The 22,783-nt window shown below is 41.6% G+C and overlaps 1 protein-coding gene across 10 annotated transcripts in view; it reads right to left on the bottom strand.

Annotated features, from left to right (window-relative positions):
• Positions 1-22,783, bottom strand: part of MTCL1 (microtubule crosslinking factor 1) — a 113,786-nt gene that overhangs the window by 25,197 nt on the left and 65,806 nt on the right. For 6 of the 10 annotated variants that reach the window (XM_075023013.1, XM_075023008.1, XM_075023007.1 and 3 more), the window contains 6 exons: positions 20,828-22,153; positions 19,720-19,875; positions 11,515-11,607; positions 8,450-8,680; positions 6,622-6,810; positions 48-215 (listed from right to left, as the gene is read on the bottom strand). In XM_075023013.1, the coding sequence (XP_074879114.1) occupies positions 48-215; positions 6,622-6,810; positions 8,450-8,680; positions 11,515-11,607; positions 19,720-19,875; positions 20,828-22,153 (2,163 nt within the window). The remainder of the gene's footprint in view (positions 1-47; positions 216-6,621; positions 6,811-8,449; positions 8,681-11,514; positions 11,608-19,719; positions 19,876-20,827; positions 22,154-22,783) is intronic. The other 4 variants (XM_075023009.1, XM_075023010.1, XM_075023015.1 and 1 more) reach the window with 2 other exon arrangements.

Consider the following 22,783-nt stretch of genomic DNA (forward strand, 5'->3'; position numbering starts at 1 on the left):
AAGCACCTCATCCATTCTTTACCAGTGTTGGAAGCAGGGGATGTTACCTGTTCAAGGTGACACTTCAGCTCAGTCATTTCCACCTCCCAGGCTGCTTTGTGCAGGGCGTACTGCTGCTGCAGCCCCTGGCGCTCACGTTCCTCATCCCGCAGCTCCGTGCGGAAGTCATCCAGCAAACCCTTCAGAGCGTTCAGGAGCTTCCGATTTTCACTTGCCTGACACAACAAAGCAAATGACATGCTGTCATTGGATGGCTTTAGCCTCCAGTTTCATTTTTAGGAGAAAAAATGCCTGCATGTCCACTGCATGGAACAGAAAGTGCCTGTGCTAACTTTTGCATGAGAAAACTAAGAACAGCAATGCCTTCTCTGTCTACAGACTGCCCAGGGAAGTGGTTGAGTCACTATGCCTGGAGGTATTTAAAAGATGTGTAGACATGGCACTTAGGGACATGGTTTAGTGGTGGACTTGGCAGTGTTAGGTTTACTGTTGGACTCAATGATCTTAAGGGTCTTTTCCAACCTAAATGATTCTATGATTCTGCAATTCTATGATTCTACTTATTGTTAGCCCTACTCCTGAAGCACCCATGAAAGCCAAAGATACTTCAGTCACCCTGAAAGAGGCACTAAGCATCTTTCTGGATTGAGGACATCTGTAATAACTTCTTTTTTAATATTGTAAACCAAAGCTAGAGTATCATTCCTGAGGTTTGTTGGGTAGTTGGCTGTCTCATACATACATTCACTGCTAAGCATCAAACCTCAAATATTTGTAAACTACATATAAAGAAAAGGGATTACTTTTCAATGCTTTTGTATTATCAGATAAAATTACTTTGGAAAAAAAAGTGAGGTTTTGAGCTGAGTATCTCTGCTAAGGTGTTTCACTAGTCTGTACTTCACATTTCTGCTTAGTTCCAGGCAGCTGCACACAGGTTAGCTTTGCAGCAGCACCCTGTTTGGTACCAAAGGCATGAATGCCAGGTAGACCACTTTCCCTCTTGAAGATGGGATCAAAGAGCAAATCCCCATCCATGTCTTGTTGAGAATGTCGTGGTCATACTGAAAATGTTGTCTGTGCTCTTATGCTAGCCAGGAGCCAAGAATGGAGTTAAATTGAAAGTCTAGCCCAGAGCTGACATCTGGTCTTGGCAAGTACTGAAAGACAGCATGTATACTTATTCAAATATCTAATATTTTTTTTCTTCGTTTTGGCATTTACTTTCTGCACTTTCCGCACATCTGGAGACTTGCAAAACCTGCCATTTTTATGTTAAATATTGTAAAACATTTTTTTTAAGATTTATTCTGTATCAGTAATATGAAAGGTATCCCACCATTTTTTACAGTCATTGAATTAGAAAACAGAAATGTGTAACATGATTTATTTATCCAAAATTTAAATAAAATATTCCCAATGAGCCTCTCAAAGATCAGGAAGTAGCCAGAGATTGTATTTGACAAGTTATTCTGAATAGAAAAGACCTTCAAGAAAATTATACTTGATTGGCAGACACAGCATGAGCAGAAAAATGGGAAAGCTTACTCAACAAATTCAGCATTTAATCACCTGGTTCTCATAAATGCGTTGGCTTCCTTGGGAAGGCCTAACCAAAATTAGCTGTCTCGATTCTTGCATGATAGTCTAATTGATTTTATTTTTTATTTATTTTCCCAAGTGGAAGCTTCCTGCAATTCCTCTTATGTGGTATTTCATTAAATACCTATACGGGGACTTCTTTGTAGACAAGTCAAGTAAACAGAGGTATAAAAAAATCTAAATAATTTTCATGTGTTTTTTTTCAGTGGCAATACAGAGAAAATTTTATGCAGACAGCTAAGATGATTTCAAACACTCATCAGATTTTTGGCATCACGGAACCCACCTCACCCACTTTTGTAATCACTAATCAGACATACCATGGTGCCTTTTCTCTTTAAAAAACAAACAAATGTGGTCTACTTTTTCCAAGTCATTTGATTCATCAGCAAAAATATGCTAGATGCAGGGAAATGTCTGCAGGTGCTCACTGACTGACCTATAATCTGTCTGGGCTAATGAAATGTGATGGTGTACAACATGGGGTTTTATAAGAAACGCACCCACAGAAGCAGAATTAATTCCATTAACATTCAATGCCAATTAGCAGTTTCCTACTATACAGCAGCAGTCTCCATCATGCATATAAGTTCACCTACTTTTCAATATGTAATGAGATTTTATGTTTCCACCATGCATTTTTGTTCTGATATCCAATTAAGGCTAAATTCTCCAAACATCTCAAGCCCCTTGTGTAGTAATCAGAATAAGAGCTCTTTTGAAGATTTGTCCTTAGTGTCACAACAGGAGCTGCTGGGTATTGACTGCATCAAAATCTGGCCTCATCCTCTTTGAAAACCCTGACCCCAAATGTCTATGAAGTGCTTTCATCCAAGAGCCATGTTCTGTGTTTTCTGGTACGCTGCATAAACCTTTATCTGGCAAAGTACTCTGAAGGCTCCACGAGGAAAATGAGGCAGAAGAAAAAATAAACCCAAATAACACTAAAGCAAGCTACATCCCTTCTTCCTGTGCATACATTTGATAGCTTCCGTCCTGTAAAATTAGGTTTGCAAAGAAAGAAGTGATGGACTAGTACAGAGAGGAGTCAAAAGAGCCTCATCTCAGGTTTGTAGCCTACTGGGATGAGGGCATGTCTTACATCAATGTTGCTGTTATGAGACAAGTATCCCAGGTGCCCCCTGGGCTTGATGGGATTTTAATTAACTTGCCAATATAAATCCAATTTTGTTTACATACTTTCAATTCCTGCAGTGAAGTCTCTTTTGCAAGACTTTGTATTTACAGTCTGAAGTTGGAGAGGTCTGTGTGATTATTTTTTCTGTTTTGCCAAACAGGAATGTTTTTGGAGAACAGACTTTTGAGACAATGTGCTCTGAAATACAACATTTACATCTAGACATGTTTTAGATTTCTGTTGGTAAAACTACCAAACAACTTCTGCGTAAGAATAAGTCCCATAGATACATAACAAGGATTCTTATCATCTTCTCCTTCCTCCCAGGGATGTTGTACAGGCAGAAGAAAGGGGGCATGGCTGTTATTCCCTGGACAGTCTCCCATGCAAGGAGCTGGCTCTTTAGTACCTTACCAGTTACCGAAATTTAGAGCATGGAGGAATCTGACGGATTCACAACTGATCTAAGAGAATTACAAAAGCAGTTTAAAGTCTTGTTGCATCCAAAGCTCAGGATTTATAGGTAGAGGAAACAACAGCTGACAGTAAGTAAAAACTTAATGTAGTAAAACTCTACTTAATTCCATGTCTTTGGAGTCAAGCCCAGAAATGGGAGCCTCCAGCTCTAGAAAAGTTTGGGACCAGAGCAGTTGTTTGAAGCTTGGTTCTGCTTTTAATCACAATTCTTTTTTCTCTGAGAATTTCACTTAAGAATTTAGTCACAGTCTGGTATTACAAGCAGGTTAGTAGAGCAGTCAATTAAAACACAAGGTCATGAGCCTAAACACTGAATGAGAACTATGCATTTTCTCTGTCTAATCACAGATCTAGGCAAAAGGGAAGCAGGATCTTGGTGCAAATAATTTTAGTATATTTAGGTCTTAATCACTATTCCTTTGGACTTTTCACTTAGGTAAGGTTTGAAAACAAATATTGTATGAGCAAAAACCAACTAACTGGGGATTTTCTTGACTCCCACCCAGCAACACCATTGACTGTATTGGTTTTTAATGTTTTTTTCCATTGGACCACAGATGTGTAAACTCTTTTCTTCTTACTCCCCTAATCTTACACCATCCAACAGGCATCTCACCCTTTCTACTCAACTGAACCAAAGCTCTTCCTTTTTCCACAGGCTGTTCACCCTGATCTCTTACTTCACACATAGAAATGCTGACTTACAGCAAGCTCTCCTCTACTGTGCTGCCAGCCTGACTTGCTTGCTTATCTCCTGCCTGTGACTAGACTTCACGCTTGGCTCTTGAGCCTTGTCAGTTCCTTGCCTGACCCTTTCTTGGCTACCAGCCAAAGGACAACGCCATGAAGAGAAAGATGAATTGGCCCTTCCCAGAGTCCCCATCTACTCTGCCTCTCATCAACTAACGTTTTTTCTCCCCTCTGCTGTGCCTTCATTCATCCACACACTGGCCACATAAAAATCCCAGACAAGTGAGATGTGTACTTTCCACCAAGTCAAGTACCTCAAATCATAGTAATATAAAATTAAAGGCTTCTTGTTAAAATTAAAGCCTCAGGGCTTATCATTTTTCTCAAAACAATTCCACTTTCCAGGCAGGGTGAGAAAGTCAGCAGCAAGAGTGCAGGCTGAAAATACAAGCCATTAAATATTAACATTAAATGTTAAAGATAAATATGGGTTATTCCAAGTTACCATAAGCCCTTTCTTTTTTCTGACCTAGTTATCTCAGCCACTCCTAGACTATTGCAAAATTTCCTTCTTAATGTGAAACAAGTGCTGATGAATTTCATCTTGGAGCTTGCTAGGCAGAACCAGCAACTTAGGGCTCTCCTGGGCAGGTGCAAACCTTGGAGAGTTCCAGCTTCACCACTCACCGCAAACTCCCCATACAAACAGTGCTTTTATCCAGCTGCAGGCTTGAGGAACCTGCAGAAGACCCCCAAAACCCTGGGTGTTTTCCAGTGCAGCCTGGCTAGTCAGTGGTATACTGGGAGGTGAGCACTGCTGAGATCCACCCCTTCAGGAAGGATGTGCTCTGGGTCTGCTGATACTCTCAGAGCTTTTAAAGCTGGGACAACGCAGGCACAGTGTTTTCTTGCTCTGTTTTTGTTTAGTTAATGTGAATTAAATGGAGCTGATGTTTATGGGTGAAAGTCTGTAATGCGTGTAGAGCAAGGACCAGGTTCTGTGAGGTTGGTGAGCACAGTGAAGGTCCTGCACGCAGAAGGTTTGCAGACCCAAGCCATCCACCACAGTGAGATGGACAATTCAGGCCCAACTGATACTAAGGTGTGTGCAGGCAGATCAAGGCTCTGGCAAAGCCTCAAGGGTGCAGGAAGTGTGCAGGCAACTAATCTGTCATGGTCCTCCAGAAGACACTTCTGATGCCCTGAATCTATGACAGCATCAGAATTAACCTACACTAGGGCTTCCTATTTCTGTGCCAGAGAATAATCACAAACCTTTCTTGCCATTGACAAATACAAGCCTCATAACACTGAAAACCCTTTTTACATGGCTGTCAATAAACACAGTGGTTATGAGAAGATTCACTAGAGTGAGTGGGCAAAAAAAGTGCTTAAAATGAGAAATATTTAGCAAACTCACTCATTCTTGCAGTGTTGAAATAGCACTTTTTTCGTGTTTGAAAGGTGTTATGGATTTGTGTGGTGCGGGTTTTTTTGGTAGCGGGGGAGGGGGCCACAGGGGTGGCTCCTGTGAGAAGCTGCTCGAAGCTTCCCCGGCTCCAAGTCAGACCCGACTCTGGCCCAGGCCGAGCCCGTCAGTGACGGTGGTGGCGCCTCTGGGAGAACAGATTTAGGAAGGGGACCCTGCAGTGAGTGGGGGGAGTGGGATGTGAGAGGAACCCCTCTGCAGACATCGAGGTCAGTGAGGAGGGAGGAGGGGAGGAGGGTTTGTCCCTGCAGCCCATGGTGAGACAAGATGGCAGGCTGTCCCCCCCCAGCCCATGGAGGGGAGCGGGGGAGCAGAGGCCCCCAAGATGGCCGTGACTCCATGGGAAAGCCCGCGCTGGAGCAGTCTGTGACTGAAGGACTGCAGCCCATGGAAAGGACCCACGCCAGGGAAGTTCGTGGAGGACTGTCTCCCATGGGAGGGACCCCCCGGTGGAGCAGGGGCCGAGTGCGGAGTCCTCCTCCCCCCGAGGAGGAAGGAGCGGCAGAGACCAGGTGTGGGGAGCTGACCCCAACCCCCATCCCCTGTTCCCCTGCGCCGCCGGGGGGAGGAGGTGGAGAGAACCGGGAGTGGGGTTGAGGGCTGGGGGGAAGGTGTTCTAAGGTTTGGGTTTACTTCTCAGTGTCCTTGTTTTGTTTTGATTGGTAGCAAATGAAATTGATTTTGTTTCTTCCCCAAGTTGAGCCTGTCTTCTGCCTGTGACCATCAGTGGTGAGTGATCCCTCCCAGCCCTTATCTTTTAGGCATTTAAAAACAAGCCCAGTGACAGGAAGGAACTTTTGCATTGTTTTCCCATCATCTCTAAGGGAAACATTAAATACATGTGCTAGTTTCTTAAATTATTTAAAGGGAATAAAATCACCTCTTCTTGCTAAAAGCTTGACAGTAGAATACAATAGATATGCTCAGACAAGAGGAGCATGTCAATTCTGCAAACCGTCACATACTGATAGATGTTTCTGGGCAAACAGCCACAAGAGGAAATAGGGTTTTTCCACTGATAGCATCTGCCAACAGGACAACAGTAATCATGTGTCTCCTGATTAAATATAAATATAATGGATGAAATCCACTGTAATTGCTGTGTAGCTAGAAGTATTTGTACAAGTATGATTCTAGGTGATTTAACACAGCAGCAGAAGAAAATGAACTCCCTTGGAAAATCCAGTTTCCATTCCCAGGGCACGATACAGAAATGGTATAGTACCTGCTTCTGCTGCTGCAGTAATTCTGCAGTCTGCAGCTGTGGTCCATGATCAGTGCTCTCCGTGGTGGGATGCTGGGAGAAATCTGGCAGTGCAAACACAACATCCTCTTCCTCCTCCTCTCGCTCTGCATCATCCACCTTCTGCTCAGACTGAATGCCAAAGTTGGGCAGGGCCTCAGAGTGCTCAATCTAAAAGGCAAGAGGTGGGACACATCAACACTCTTTTGCCATTTACCTCAGGGGACAGAAATCTATTGAAGGGCTAAGGGAAGGGACTATCTTCCTCTGCATCCCTGTGGTGGGATATATTAACTTCTATTCTGTAGGCTACAGGAAATTATCTTTGGGTGGGCACATGTTGCATATGTGAACACAACACTATGCAGGCCTGCAAAATAGGAGATCTGTGCAGCTGAGAAGATGGGTATAATGTAGCATGCTGGATATAATCCATCACACATCCATGAAAAACTATTCAAGACACTGTTGTATTGTCTGATGAAGATATGGAGATCAGGAAGTATTCAAAGCTATCACTTTATTCTCTCTAATGTGTTAGCAAAATACATGATCCCAATAATGACTGGAGGTGCATTGATTATAAATTAACCAGTCAAAAAATCCAAACAGTGAAAAAATGAAAGCTATTTTGATATTAGAAAACGAGCTAGTTTACATAAAAGCAAATTAGTACTGCTGAAGTAGAAGCAAATTATTTCTAAATAGCTACTCATCTCTTGCTTCTGACTCATATTACTACAGCAGATGAAGGTAAAGATGTTCATCTACCCTTTATCTAAGAATACAAAACACTGCAGTATTCAACTTAAGCATACTCCTACCAGACCTGGAAGGTTACCTGTACTGCCAAATGCAGCAAACACTGAAAAACACTAGGTATCACTGAAAAACATAAGTATCAGAAATACTGAGAAAAATTACTTAGTTGCCTTAGCAAATTGCTTCAGAATTGCATGAACCTGAAAAACAAATCTACTATTCTCAAGAATTTTGTAAAAAATGTCAGAATGGGTAAACACTTTTTTAAACTTATTTTTTTCTTTAGGTAAGATTTCCAAAGCAAATGGTAATTCTGGATGTGCAACTCAACACAATTTAGCAGCACCTTTCTTCACAGTGCATGTTGGCTGGCAATCACACCCCTGCTGAGATGTGTCATCTTGGGGATTCCAGGTTGTTATGTACTTCTGAAATTCCTGATCTTAATTTAGTTGCTGCTTGGAAAATCACCATGATGACTACTGGCATACTGCTGCTGACGGTGTTAGACGTGTGTATGGAGAAGATGAACAAACAAGAATGATTCACTGTAAGTTCCCACAAGAAGCTGTATAATTCTCCTGCCAACATGAAAACAGAGCTTCCCTCCATCTGTATTGCTGAAGGCTTTGTTAAGGAACACACTGTGCACACGATGAGAAAAATGACAGCACTCAACCCATCTAAACAGATATGACTCCATCAGCTCGCTAACCTTTTTTTTCTTTCAAAAAATTATTCAGGAGTCCTATCTTTGAGACCTAATTAAATTTTCATTTACTATGAGAGAGTTTTTCAGGACCAGATGTTTGTACTAGTTAAGGGTTTAGATTTAAAGATGGGTGATCTGTAACATATCATGCAGAACATACTTCAGCACAAGTCAGCTTATGAAAAGGCTTAATGTTTAATTTGAATCCCCTTTAAATCTATGTGTAATTATAAAATTGCTGATGCCACAACATATTTAAAGACTACACTTAAAGAAGGGACATCCCAGTACCCCACCGCTTGCAACTTCATTGGGTTAATAAGGTGGGACAGTTACCTCTAATACGTCCTCCCCTTCCTCCTCCATTCGCTTGCCTTGCCTCCAATGTTTCAGCAGCCACTTCAGTTTGACATACAAGAGAAAGGTGTCCTGCTTGAAATGCCTGAGTTCTTGCTGCAGCAGGCTTTTCTCCTGGTTCCAGGTCTTCTCTTCCAGTTTGTTCTGCAAAGTCAGGCTCTGCACTTCCAAGTCTTTCCTCCGCAGGGTCTGCATGTGCTCCTCCTCCAGCTTTAATGGAACAACAGACACCATGTCAATGGGGTGGTGCCCTGGGGCGATCTTCAGGACTTGTACTTTGTTGGGTGAGACAAACTGAAATCTCTAATTTTCATCAGTAGTGACTAGCTATTGAGTTTGGCTCAATAAGTTCCTCAGCAGTTATGACAGTTGAGGAAATTAGAGGACAGTTGCTGATAAGCTTTTTTTAGATAACCATATCCAAATAACCTGCTGTGAAAATGGACATTTACTTTTAAGATGCACGAGACCTCTGCTGCTGCTTCAATATTTTATACCATTCATATTTTCCTCCCCTTCTTGATTGTATTCCTGCAGTATGTTCCCAGCACAGCCACTACCCCACACTGCTGCACACATCACACCTGCTAAATGCATTTGCAGCCATTCCTACAAGGTGGGACCACAGCTGCCCTTCAGACAACCTGGAATATTATTCTTGCCTCTTCCTTCCCCAGCCACCAACTGATCCTTTCCTCTGTGGCTACGTCTCCCTCTGCTTCTGGAAGGGCAACACTTCTGAAGGAACCACATCCAGTGTCTCGGATACAACTACTGGTCCCTCATTTCTCACAGTTCATACTTGGAGGCATCTGAATGACTCAAAGTAAACAGTTTCTCATTCCAGTACAACTAGATCAGGGACACACGCAGAACTGAAGAGACAGGCATAGGTTGCAACTTGGTATTCAACAAGTCTCAGTTTCAGTACTAGAAGCACCAAGAAAAGCTCATTCTTTGGAGCACATGCATAATTACATCTGTTTCAACACAAGGCCACCTGAAACATTATTCTTTAAACATGACTTCTCCCTCAATATGTCAAAATCAAACCATGGCATGACCTGTGCCCAACAGCACTTGTACAAGTTAGCTGTACAACATCTCATATTCTGCATGCACGAGATAGTGTTTCCACTTCAACCAGGTGCGGTTCACATTGATCAAAAAAAGACAGATGGAAAATGAGTAGAGCCACTGCTTACAGATGCCAGTTTCTACTATTTTCCATTCTGCCGAACAACAGCCTCTCCCTTTGTTGACCAGCTCCACAGATGGAATCTATGAAAGCCACAGTACACTAGCGACCACAATGATCTAAACCGTAAGAACATACCCTGCAACAAACAACATTTACACAGGAATGAAGAATACTTCAGAGATTCTTCTTCAGGAGCATGGACCCCCTAGCAATTAATACTGATAAGAAATGTATGCTTGATTTTCATGGCAACATTCAGATGCTTCTGACACAGGGTACTGGTCCATACTAGACTGTTTACTATGGACTTTCCTGCCCTTTAAATGATGTCCTCTGTTATAATGCAAATTTTCAGCATCTACGCTATAATGCCCTAAAAAGCTCCTGATTAAATTAAAGTTATTTACAGTAGTTGCTAACTTTGATGGGTTTAAAATGCAGCTTAAAAGTAGTTTGGGACAAAATTAGTTATAATGGCCCAAAAAACATACATGCAACTCCTAATAACATTCATGGAGATTGTACACTGCTAGCACACATCAATTTGATGTCATTAAACATTGCTAAAAATGAAATAATAAAAAGGTTTTTTTTTTAATTTTAATTTTTATAAGAAGAAACAACTATTGATTTTGTGTTGATGCAGTTCTTCTACCAGATGAAGTTATGGCTAAATACAGCAAAGATCTGAGTCATTTCCACCAGAAATCCTGGAAGATGATAAAAAAGGAACAATATCAACAGGAAGGGATTTAACTTGGAAAAAATGAAGAATCCAGAAGATGCTCTTATTATTCTATTTCTACTGGCTGTCAACATGAATAGCTAGCTTTGATTTTGCTGCATTTTTCATTGTTTTTACAAGCTTTTATGATCTAAGTCCCCGTGGTCACAAATTCTTGCAGAAGACCCTGGTGGAAGTAGCTTCATAGAGTATTATGCTTTTTCAATGAAAAGCTATTGCAAAAGAAAAGAACTTTGAGGCAGGCATAGCTTCCAAAAAGCTTTCATGGCCAAGGCAACTAGGAAGGAAATCAATTTACTGGTTGCCTCTTCCATGAGAAAGCTCCTATGGAGATCAACTGGAAATTAAAGCTACTTATGTAAAAACAGAGAGATATCACTTGGGCATAATGAGATTAGCTGGCACAAGGAAAAATGCTTTACACTATGCAACAATCATGGTGAATTTAGTCTATGAAGTAAATTTAAAAAGAAAACTTCAGTTAAGAGCCAAACAGCCTGCAAAAATTAGCAACAGATTTTTTTTGCTCTAGGAGCTAGAGATCACAAAACGATTGACTAATCTATTCCAGCTTTCAAAAGAGCAGGAGGAGCCCATGTAACAAAATATGATTTATTCAGCAGTTATGAATAAGAGGGTTGGAAGCATGGGGTACTGAGAAATACAGAAAAGTCCTGATTCGTGTCTCAGATATGAGCATGTAACAACTCTGCTGACTTCAGAGAAGTGTTGGATTTTCTTTGGGCTAGGAGGGGTCAGAGTAAGGCATAGAGCCAAACTGTGCTCCCAGAGACACCCTTCCCCAGCTCACAGAGAGCTGAAGGGGCTGATATAAATCCCCATCAGTATTTCATGTCTCTACCTCAACTTCCCCCGTGCAGGGGAGGACAAAACTTCTCTCCACCAAGCAGAAAAGCCAGATTCAAAGCAGCAAAATAGGCTTGAGTTCACATTTCCCCAACTTCCAGATTCTTCATTTACTCAGATGAGGTCAAACAGGCACAGCCATCAGGACACAAGTTCCCATGGTCCTGACAAACAAGGTCCATGCCACATATCATGGTCATGCGTCACCCAGCAGGTGGGTTTTGTATTTACCTGGATGATCCTTTCTGTAAACTTTTCTTGCTCCTCTCGGTGAATTCTCGTCTCCTGCTCAAGCTGAGCCTGAAGCTCCTGTATCGATACATTCTGTACAGGTAAAACATGGGAATCCCTGAGCTGATCAGCAGGACAAAGTGATAGGTTTAGCAGAAAACGTGTCTCCGTGGTGTAAAACAAAGGAAAAAAGGAAAGAACTGCGGGACAGACATCTGCACAACTCACGGTTATCAATAGTTAAAACCAAAGCACAGTGTGCAAATATATAGGAATGCCCTAAAATATGTGTGGGAATTTCCTGTGTGGTTTCTTCTGAAAACTAAAGCTGCTATGCTGATGTTACATGTTGGATATTCCCTTCAGGCCCCTGCTCTGGGTTTGCACTTGAGTAGCTGAGACAGCACACCATCAATGACATTTGTCAGATGAGCTCCTATTTACAGGATTACATATTTGGTGGTGTATTTCTTTATGATAATAACAGCTATAAAATTTTAACATCTCTGCAGAAGATGCACCTAATGCACCTATATTGAACCTAATTATTTATTCATTTGCAGCACTTCTGATTAGGCAGTTAATAGGGTAACATTTATTAAACCACCTAAGCATATAAGGTCCCTTTCTTCAGATACAGGACAGCTCTCTGCACAAGTCGACTTCATTCTGTGATTTCTACTCAAAATAATGACTCCACAAATGTCATGGTGATAAGCTGTGTGAGCCTGATATCTGACCAAAATGCTTAAGTATCTCCCCTTTCAGGTCCAACACTATTTTAATCTTAATAATTTCAATTTTATGTTCTCATTAAGTTTGGCATCGCATCCACTTTACTTCTGAAAGTTACTTAATTCAAAAGAAAAGACTCAAGAAGGCAGAGTCAGATCTCATTATTTATACTATGTTAATTAATCTTGTGGCACTTACATTCCAGATCAGAACTTTCTATGCCCTTCATTTTGTGTCTCTCACATTGGAGCTAAAGCTGATTTGTCTGTACAGTGATGATGCTCGGCCAGATGCCATCCTCTTCACATGTGTGACCATAGAAAACACTACAGCACCAAACTCCTACTTCCCAGAATAAAGACACATTTAAAGAAGGGATTGCTTCAGGCTTCAAAGCATAATGCCAAATTCTCTGCTGGCCAACGTCCAGTGCGCTCCAACCTCGGCAGCTGCAAGGATGTAATGCAGGTCGTGGGACCGCTCTCAGAGGCTGCATTGCCATTTCTCCTCCGACAGCACCCCCGGCACCAGTCTCCTCTCCCCAGGCACTCCTCCCACCTCCCGAGAGCAAAACCAGCTGCCGCAGCCCTTGCTGGGACACTATTGGTTATTCAAAAAGTATTTGTCACTGGGTCAGACACTCCTCTCCTCCTCCAGGGAAAAAGAAGATAAGGCAGATGGAAGTATCCCATAAACGACCCGCTGGACCATACTCTGCCAAAAACCAAAAGTCACCCTACATATACTTTCTGGGCCTTATCGGTTTCTTCTTTACTTGATTCACTTATTGACTTGTGCATGTCTGTTTTGTACCTGAGGAAAAGACACTTCCAGCCCTCTGAAAGGTACACATAAAGTGACCAAGAGAACACTATCTGCGTTGTTGATTTCATCTTATGCCTTAACGTCTCTGCAGACGTTTTGTATTGCATAAGGCAAAAATTCGGTCTCAAAAATAATTTGGAAAGAACTGCTTGCAATGGGATTTGCCAGTTTTGCACAATCATTTGTAAATCATCAGTTTAATTTTCTCATCCAATAAATGAAAAATTACTTTAATCAGAAATTTCTGCATTCTTTTATTCTGATAAGGCTTCTTTAGGAATATGCCAAATAAGAACAAATGTACCTAGTTAATTCAGGTGTAATTTAAAAAAATGTGTGTTCCTTCTTTTTATGAATTCAAAATTGGCCAAAATCATGCAAAGTTGATCTGGCGAAAACAGATACAACATGGCAATGCTCTTCTGTTGGCAATAATCACTTAAGAAAGTCTTATGTGCCTCCAGAAATGGAAACTATGATTCATGTAAAAATACATACATTGTCAATTTAAAATACATAGGAAACATAACTGATCTTAATATGAGTCTCCTTACAGTCATACAACTACACATTTAGATAATTAGAAATATTATTGGTCTTGGGATTCCTGGAACTGAAGGCTGAATCAGAACAGCAGGAAGGCAAGGTTTGAATTTTTCACTATTCACTTCACACTTGTGTCTTCCAGTGAACAATGCTTTGCTAAAAGATAATTTCTTCTACTTTAGACTAGTATTAACTGGAATCACATAGTTACGTATATACTGACACCACCTTATGTATGCAAAATTAGGGCAACAAAATTATAAACTCATGTAATTTTTTGATAAACATGTAGCCCATGCAAAGCCAAGTTTCAGGAAACTTGGGCACTGGGATTATGTGATAACTGTTGGAATTACTAGGAAGAGATTAAACACAGCATAAAGGCAGATAGACTACTACATGCACACTAGACAGTGCAAATATTTTTTACAATTGCTTTGCCTCTTTAACGATGGTAGATTTTTATAAGCAGCAAAGTAAACGTGTTGAAAAGCAGTTAATGCATGAATGCAGATCTGCACACCTTTTGCCTTCCAGTGCAACCTGAGGACTCTTCATAGTCCATAATTTCATATAATGTCATTTCTACCAGAAGCATTGGGATTAGTACTGCTGAAATCAAGGCAGATAAGGCTGCTTAAGTGCCTAATGGGTTGCTGCTAAACATTTGGATCATGAACAAACAAGGTGTAGAAATGTATCATGTGATATTTGTATATACAGTTCAGGTACCTAGCATTGCATTGATGGACGTCTATATGTTTATATGTGGATATCAGGCCCCTATCATATAAACAGCAGGGTGTAGCCTGTGGCACAACTGTGGTTTTGTTTTGTTTTGGAAAACAACACTACAAAACGGACACAATAGTTGATAACCTGTTCATTTCCATTCTTTGTCTCCTTTGTTCTCATTAACGAACATGCTACACAAAGAATGGAAAACACCCCAAATGTGACAGCCACCACACAATGTACCGACACCACAGAAACAGACACAAACTCACTACAGAAAGACATACAAACACACTATAATGGGAACTACAGGCTAGTGCTACTCCATCACAGAGCTGCAGAAGCAGCTGCACTTCATCCACAGCTCGACACCAATTGACAATTTCCCATGAATCCCAATTATTGCATTTCCAGATCCACTTCCACTCCCATCCTCTTGGACAGGCAGTGCCAAATCCTTCTACTGAGTCCTTTTCTCTCACCTGTTATCACTCCAGAACAAGCTAATCCATGCTGATGTCTTTACCTCAAGAGGATGTTCAGAGAACAGTCATTCACACTTTGGGGGCTTCACCACCACTCCCTCATTGCACCAACCCCTTTCTGCCCCTCTCAGCGTGTTGAAGGCTTTCCAGGTTACCTTCTAGCTTATACAATCCAATATTTCTGCCATGACTTGTTTTAACAGTATTGTCATGCACCATGAGGTATGTCTGGGTTTTACTTGTCTGTCTTCTCCATTTTACCATAGCTAATTGCAATCTCAATTTGCCTGCAAACTTTATCAGTTTATATGCAACAACTGTGAACATCAAATTTCACGGAATCTTTGTTTTTAGCCTTTTTTTCTCCCAGAAGGGATGGAGCAAAATAAGGCCTGAGGAGGCAGGGTAGAAAGATGCTTTCCAGCATTTGTGTGCAATTCCAGGAAGCCAAAAGATGAACATTTATTCTGCTCACCTAACGCTTTGTTATAACACTTTGAAATTTGGACCTTACATTTGACCACGCAGTCTAAAAACTGCTACTTTTTCACACATGACGGCTGACCATTGCATGCATACAATCAACCAGACCGGATAGGAACTTCCAGTGCCTTTTGTATTACCTTTTACATTCAATACACATCTACTGAATTCTCAGAGGCTGCTTCTGAAGATGTACTCTTCTCCTCACCCCTTAAAAATAAATTACATATATTCCATTTGCTAGTGTACAATAGGCAGTTGTGTGATTATTTGTCTGTGCTTATATGGAGAGTCTCTGATTTTGGGAAAATACAGAACACTTTGCTCCAAGTCTTTAAAAATCCATCTCGTATGGATATTACACAAAGTCTCACTGAGCTCAGTTAGGACTGGGATATCCAGATTTACATCATAAAGGGTCTTTTAAGCCATTATATTGCCAACCTTTAAGGAATCTTGCATAGCAAGAAAGAATACAATTCATCAAAGTAAATTATTCTTGCTGGGAAGGAATATGTCAGCACCAGTCTGTCTTTTCTTTCCACAACTTTGCATTGGAGGAATAGTGGATACTACAAGACACAACCTTCTATGTGGTCCTCATTTGTTGGGGTTTTTGGTTTGTTGGGGGTTTTTTGTTTTTTGGGTTTTTTTTTCAGTAGAAAGAAAAGTCACAATGTATAAAACATCCACTGTTTCCTTTCTGGGAAAACAAAATCTTAAATCAGGGCAAGAGAAAAGGATGTGTAAATTTTCAGCGCATGGCTGGGAGCTGCTGCAAAAGCCACCCACCTGAAAAGCTCTCACATGGAATTATGAAAATTGCAGAGAAGGAGCACAGACACTCCGAAACCAGCTAAAAATATAACATCCAAAATACAGACCAAATTTCTCCTCATATGTCCAAAATGGATCCATACAGAAGTTTTGATTCAAAGCAGGTGGTAAAGTGACTTACCTAACTTGCACATCACTGGATCTGGTTGGTCCACACTTAACCCAGGCATTAACTTAGAGTAATAGAGATGTTTTATGTTTCTTATGGGCATGATAAGTAAGGAAAATGGATAAACAGAAGAATGGCCTAGAAGAAATTACTCTTCAGTGTGAGCTCTTCCTACTTTATTACTAGACCTTGTGGAAGACTTGCTTTTTAAGACATGCTCTCACCTTCTCCAGCCTATCTGCTTTTATTTTAATTCTCTGGTGACAACTTGTTCCTTTTAAGTGAATTCACTTCAGTGGTTCTTTTTCCATAACCTGGGAGTATCAGAGATTTTGTGGCATTTTTCTACATAGAAACAAATGTGTAAGTCTTTAAAAGCCATGTATAAAAATAATCCAAATCTGAAATGCAAAGATGAGTGCTTTTGCCTTTGGTGATATATACTTACTCAGGTAAGGGCAGAACTGATACCCCTGAAGGAACAATCAGAATTAGCAGATACAGCTCTATTTTAGAGCATCAGGTATCAAATACTGCAACAAACTATATTTGATCATTTGAAAGAGTGAAATTTTTCTTCTCCAGAATGTCTTCTTGCTTCTGAATAAACAGGACAAGACTGCTTAAGGAAGCTGCCTTTTGTTTATGGATATTCCATTGGTAAAAAGGGTAAAATTCACCAGATGAACTGGTTCCCATTTGTGGCCATAGTAATCCTTTGATTTGTGCCAGACATTTGCTCCATGAAGCATTGTGTTACCTTTTTTATTTTCTCCATGTCTTTTAGTCAGGGCAATTCTCACTTGTTCACTAGCTTTTTCTTTGGATGGTAAAGAATTATTTTCCCCCTCCCACCATAACCAGGCTCTGCTAAAATCATGAATAATGGATCGAACATCCACCCCAATGGGCTCCAACCTCCCGCAACAGCATCTGAATGGCTTGTTTCAGCAAGAAAACAAAGCCCTGCTCTTAAGGCAATTTCAAGATACAATTTCCCTGGGACTGTGACTCTAACCTACCTCTTTAACATGCAAATACATTCTAATAATACTGTTGCACTAACAACTGCAGTGCAAAACCCAAACAAAGGCAGATGTTTACAGTTAGGCTACGAGGTAGTTTCAAGCATAAGTCAGTCTGCATTTATTGTACTCAATCAAACAATTAGGCTCCCACAGTGCTCATTTTTAAAAATAGGAGAAACAGCTAAATGGAAACTGCTCAGCATTGCTTGGGAAAATTTTCATTTAAAATCCAGCTTGGAAAAAATGAATTTAGAAACATGGGTTTGCTTGCTTAAAAAGAAAACATTTGCCTCACTGAAATGAAATGTGTTGTTCTCATGCTGAAAGTCCATACGGAGTAAGAAGATTATCAGTCAGTGTTATCCACTGGCCAGTGCATATATTTACACTTCATAAGCTAAAGCAGATAACGGCTTACGTGTAGCCATCTCTGCTGTGGGCATTGAAAGGTTTGAGTCTCCATCAGAAATTTCTGTGCTAATAAAAACAACCCTTTGGTATTTCAATAGTATTTTTTCCTGCTCATTCATCCAGTACAAAAAATTGGTAGTTTTTGCTAGTGCAGTGTATGAAATTAAAAAAGAAAAGATTAAAAATGATACCATACAAAATTATTTGGAGAAATCTTCTGCTTCACTTGGGTTTGACTATTACAGATTATAAGATTTCAATTGGCTGCCCACCCACTGAAAAGTTTCAGAGTAAAGCAGTGTAATATTCTTTGTTGCTTAAGTAAACCTGAGTGAAACAAACACCTTAACCTTCAACATTTTCTCAAGTTAGGCCATTTGAGCCCCAGCCTTGCTCATCTTTTGAGCACACCTGGACCTAAGCTGGCTATTCCCTACCTTTGATTATAATGCCTGACTTGTTCCTTGTCAGGCTATGGTGTGAAAACCACCCATCCTCTGTTTAAACACAACTTGCTGTACACAGTTTACACATCATCCCATTCTGGGAGAGGGAAAAAAGATATTGTGCCAAAATTACCCAAATCCCTAATCTTAACAGAGGGCTCACATACAGGGCTTAATACAATAATGAGGCTGATCTAAGATAAGGGGGAATTAATAAAGATGATGGAATTGAAACAGAAATATTGTAAAAGTTTGCTGTGGTCATTTTCTGACCTAAGCTACCATGACTGTTGACCAATACAATTGCAAAAGGATCCATACTGAATGCCAAGGTTTCTCTACCTCATCAGCCCATTTCACAGCTGAGGAGGAAAGACTTTACCTTTCAGTGAGAGACTTACGGTGTCCTGGGTTTATCAGATATCCTTCCTGAGGTTTATTATCACTGGTAAAAGTGAAAAGTTGGAAGAGAAGCTGCTGAACAAATTAATTATTCTAATACTACCAAAACTCTGCACTGTCAGGATAAATTAAAACAAAACAAAACTAGCAAGGAATTACCTGTTTTAAGATGAAGGGCCACTCTCCCTTTGATATTCAATACAGCTTTGTGCTGCTTGACTACCAGCCGCCCTGAAGCTTTTTCTTCCTACCCCTGTTTTCTAGTGCTTGTTATCACTTACTTACAAACCCATCTGTCCCAGCCAGCATTCTCCTTTTCCCAGACTCAATTAGGGGTTTCAGATATACTAAGGCCTCTGCATATGTCTTTAGAATTAAAAACACATTAAAACTCAGCCATCACTAGAAGCTACTCTAACCACCACGGTTTCAAGGTGGATTTGGCTTCCCAGTGGCCAGCAGAAAAGTTTTTCAATGCTCCAAGCTCACCTTTATGAAGACAGATTAGAAATTGTTTTCTTCAGGACCAGCTGTAGTGTCTGGACATCCTAGGCTCATGAGAAAGCAGCTATGGAGATGTTTACTGAGGCAGACATGGCCTCTGCATAGATGAAGATTTAAATAAAAACTGATTGATGTTTCTGACGAATGAAAAGTACTCAACAACCCAAACAATGGAGAATTCAGCTTTAAATTTAAAAGTTTTTTTGGAAGCTGCAGGGTGCTGTGTTCCCTGTTGAGAATCACCATGCACACCAGCATCAAACCCTCTCCTGTGCAGACTACTACCAGGCAAAATGCAAAGCAATCTCTATCTGTAGACTTTCCAGATTTAAAATATCCGGCAAGGTGAAACCTGGAAGCATGATCTCACATTAGGGATTACAACCTCTTCGAGAGATCTTTCATTTCTATACTCAATTGTAGTGGGTCCCTGAGCCATATTTTCCCACTTAGCAAAGCTACTGGGAGCAGGGTGATGAGTCCAAAGTCAGGACCAATTTGCTTCTCTGAAACCACAAGGGTAAAAAGAGGGCAACCACAAATTTCATAACAGGGATACTGTGTTTGGTCCAATTCACTCCCCCAACTCCTGGCTTCTGTTACTCATCTCCTGGCTAAGGCAGCAGGAGGCAGTGAGTAAGAGGGGCTGCTTTGCTGACCTCTAGACTGAAACAGCCCTTGTCTCCTGGCCTGTAGAGTTTAATGTCTCCATCAGCTCTGCGGTGTGGGTCGGTGGTGGCTCGCTGGTGGTGAATCTCTTGCTCCTCTCCACGATCTTGTTTGAGCTGCCACTCCATCTGATCCCTCAGTTTGGACTGTTAGGTGCATGGGCAGTTTATAACAAAAAAACAAAAGGACAGGAAGGAATAAAGAAAACAAAAATGGGTAAGGTAGACGACTGAAAAACTACAAGACAAAGAAAAGCGTAAACAGAAAAACCAACTTAAATACAGTGGCATAAGAAAGTGAAGAGAACAAAACCAAAATGAGGATGAGCAAAATGATGGGCTGAAACATCTGAAAAGCAAAAAAGAGAAAGAGAGGAAAAAAGAATGCAAACACTGGTTATGAGGCGCATGCAATGAGGATGCATGAGTCAAACCAACAGCAAGCATACAAGTCATGAAGGATACCAGGACACAAGGCTCTTCCTTCCTTACTTGTGCTGTGCAGAAAAGCCATATCCAGTGTGGCAGTTGTGGCAGTTTAGACATGCGCCCATGGGCAACTCTTTAGGCAAGGCAGTCCTTCGCTGGCTACAGAGCTTCTCACTCGCTGCTCGGTTAGGGGAGTGAGCTGTAAGCAGGCTTTTCAAAACACATCACTTAAAAAACTGCATTCGGTTGGGTTCTTTTGGCAAGGCTTTTGAGAACACACCTGACCCTTTTACGAGAGAGCATAATAAAGACCTCCTCACATTTCTGAGCAAGGCTGCTAATTTACATTCATCAGAGTGGGGTTTTTTTTTTAATTAATCTCGTCTTTCACAGGGGAACACTGCTGTTACAGACAAAAAGAAGACAGATCTCTATAGCACCAGTGAATTAGCCTTTTTGCCATGAGGAACCGCCTCTGAATCAAAGGAGTTGTGCAAACAAATAAAAGAAAAAAACCCTATAAAGTGTTTGTTTAACATTACACACTTTAATACATCGCGGATCCGAAATCATAACAAAGCAGCTGTGAGGAAAATTAGCTATAGGGTAGCGATGCCAGAAAGAAAGAGAAACGATAAACAGAAAGAAGGCAAACAAGGGACCAACCTACCTGGAAGTCCGTAATTAACTCCTTCCCCAGGTTACCAATTGGAGAGTCTCGGGACATGGACGTCATTGTGGATAGAAAACTGGAAGACTCTGTGAGATGGGGAAGAGGGGAGAGGTCCTCCATCTGCTCCTTAAGGCCCTCTCCAATGTGATCAACCTTCTCCAGGAATGTCTGCAGCTCCTTCCGGAAAGCTTTCATCCTGGAGTTGACAGTGTCTAGAAGCTCCGGTTCATGCTTATCTTCTCCCCTTTCCTCACCACTTCTGAAATCCTGCTCGGTGGATGGGCTGCTGGTTACATGCACCTTCGCGTCATAAATCAAGCTGTCTGTATCAGTGATAAGGCGATCCACGGTCCTTTCGAGCCGCTCAGCCTCGCGTTTGATGTTAATTAAAGTCTCAGTGTCCTCTTCCACTCTCATGAGTTCAGCAGAGCACAGGTCACTGACTTCCGAAGGCTTCCCACTCCCAAAACCCGACGTCTTCTCATAAACTTCTTCGGAGTCACTCTCGCCCCCAATGGGCCCCTCTCTCTTTGGCTGGGGCGGGCGACCCTCTTCGCTGTCACTCTCTTTCTTTCCGGCATCACTGTCAGCGTCGCTGTCCCTGGGGCTGGAAGTGCGCAGGCCCAGGTGAGAGGCAAGATCATAACGCTGGACATTGGACATCAGGACCCTGTTCTCATACTGGAGCTTCATCACTTTCCCGCTCAGCTCGTTGATTTGCAACCTGGCTGACTTCAGCTCCTCTTGCAAGGTCCCACCGCAGTTGGATGCCACGTCATCCAACCAGCCCGGCTCCTGGCCCGGCTCAAACTTGAATTTGTTCAGCTCGTTCGTTAGCTGCTTGTTGTGATCCTCGATTTCAGAGATTGACCGTCTCAGCAGCTCTGCTTCCTCTTCCACAAACTGCAGGTGCCGGCGCAGTTCCATGGCCGACTCCACGGAGTCACCATAGGGCGAGGTAGGAATGCTTGAAATGTGGTCCCTGCTGAGACACTCTTTTTCATACTGGCACCTCATATCCTCCATCTCAGCTTTAATCCCCCTGTTCTCCACCTCCAGTTCCACTATTTTTCTGCCCAGTATGTTGGCTTCCTCCTCTACCAGCTTCAGACGAAGCTTCAGCTCGGCCTCCCTGGTGCTGGGCGGGCCCCCTGCCTCCCCAGTAGGCAGGGGACTGTCCACATCCCCATAGATGGACTTGTACTTCTGGAGCTCCTGCTCCAGTTCATCCTTCTCCCTCCCCAGTTTGGCCATCTTCTTACGCATCAGCGCTGCCTCCTCTTTGGCAAACTGGAGCTGGCACTTCAAATCAGCGCTGTCCTCCTGCCAAGAATAATCACCCCCCCCCCCCAAGATTATATTATAATAGAAGCACAATCTGTAGCTTATTTTCCAAAACCTCCATGTCCCCACCCTCTGAGCTGTATCTGTTAGGTATGCAAACAATACACAGACAAAGCTGCGCAAACCACACAGCTGACACATTTCATGGCTTGGTTCTGGTTAAATTGGCAAAGCAGCTTGACCAGGGTTAAAGAGGGGAAAAAAAAATCAAGTGGGCCTGTGCAAGTGTTTGGTGATGCAAGAATGCCAGCATAATGGTTAGTTTTTCTCAAATACTGAGCTAATTTTGTGGAAAATAATTACTTAAATGAAAAGGCTCCATGATTTGTTGGCATTTTCTGTTCCATTTATGTTTAATGTTACATTTGCTCCTTTTTAGCATCACAAAGCAAAGACTACTCAGATGAATTTGCTCATTGTAATCCCAAATCTCAGGCTCCGTCAGCTACAAAGCACAAAAAAAGTGTGCTAAGCTGCATGGTTGCCTTGCAGAGTTTAATTACTCTGATCTCACAAGACTGTGAAATAGCCAGAGTGCCTAACTTGCTTTCTGAATAGGAAGCACACTGTTGCCTCTGCTGCTGTTATTATTAGGATGGACCAGATTGT

This window comes from Buteo buteo, chromosome 3, assembly GCF_964188355.1.
Source record: "Buteo buteo chromosome 3, bButBut1.hap1.1, whole genome shotgun sequence".
NCBI lineage: Eukaryota > Metazoa > Chordata > Aves > Accipitriformes > Accipitridae > Buteo > Buteo buteo.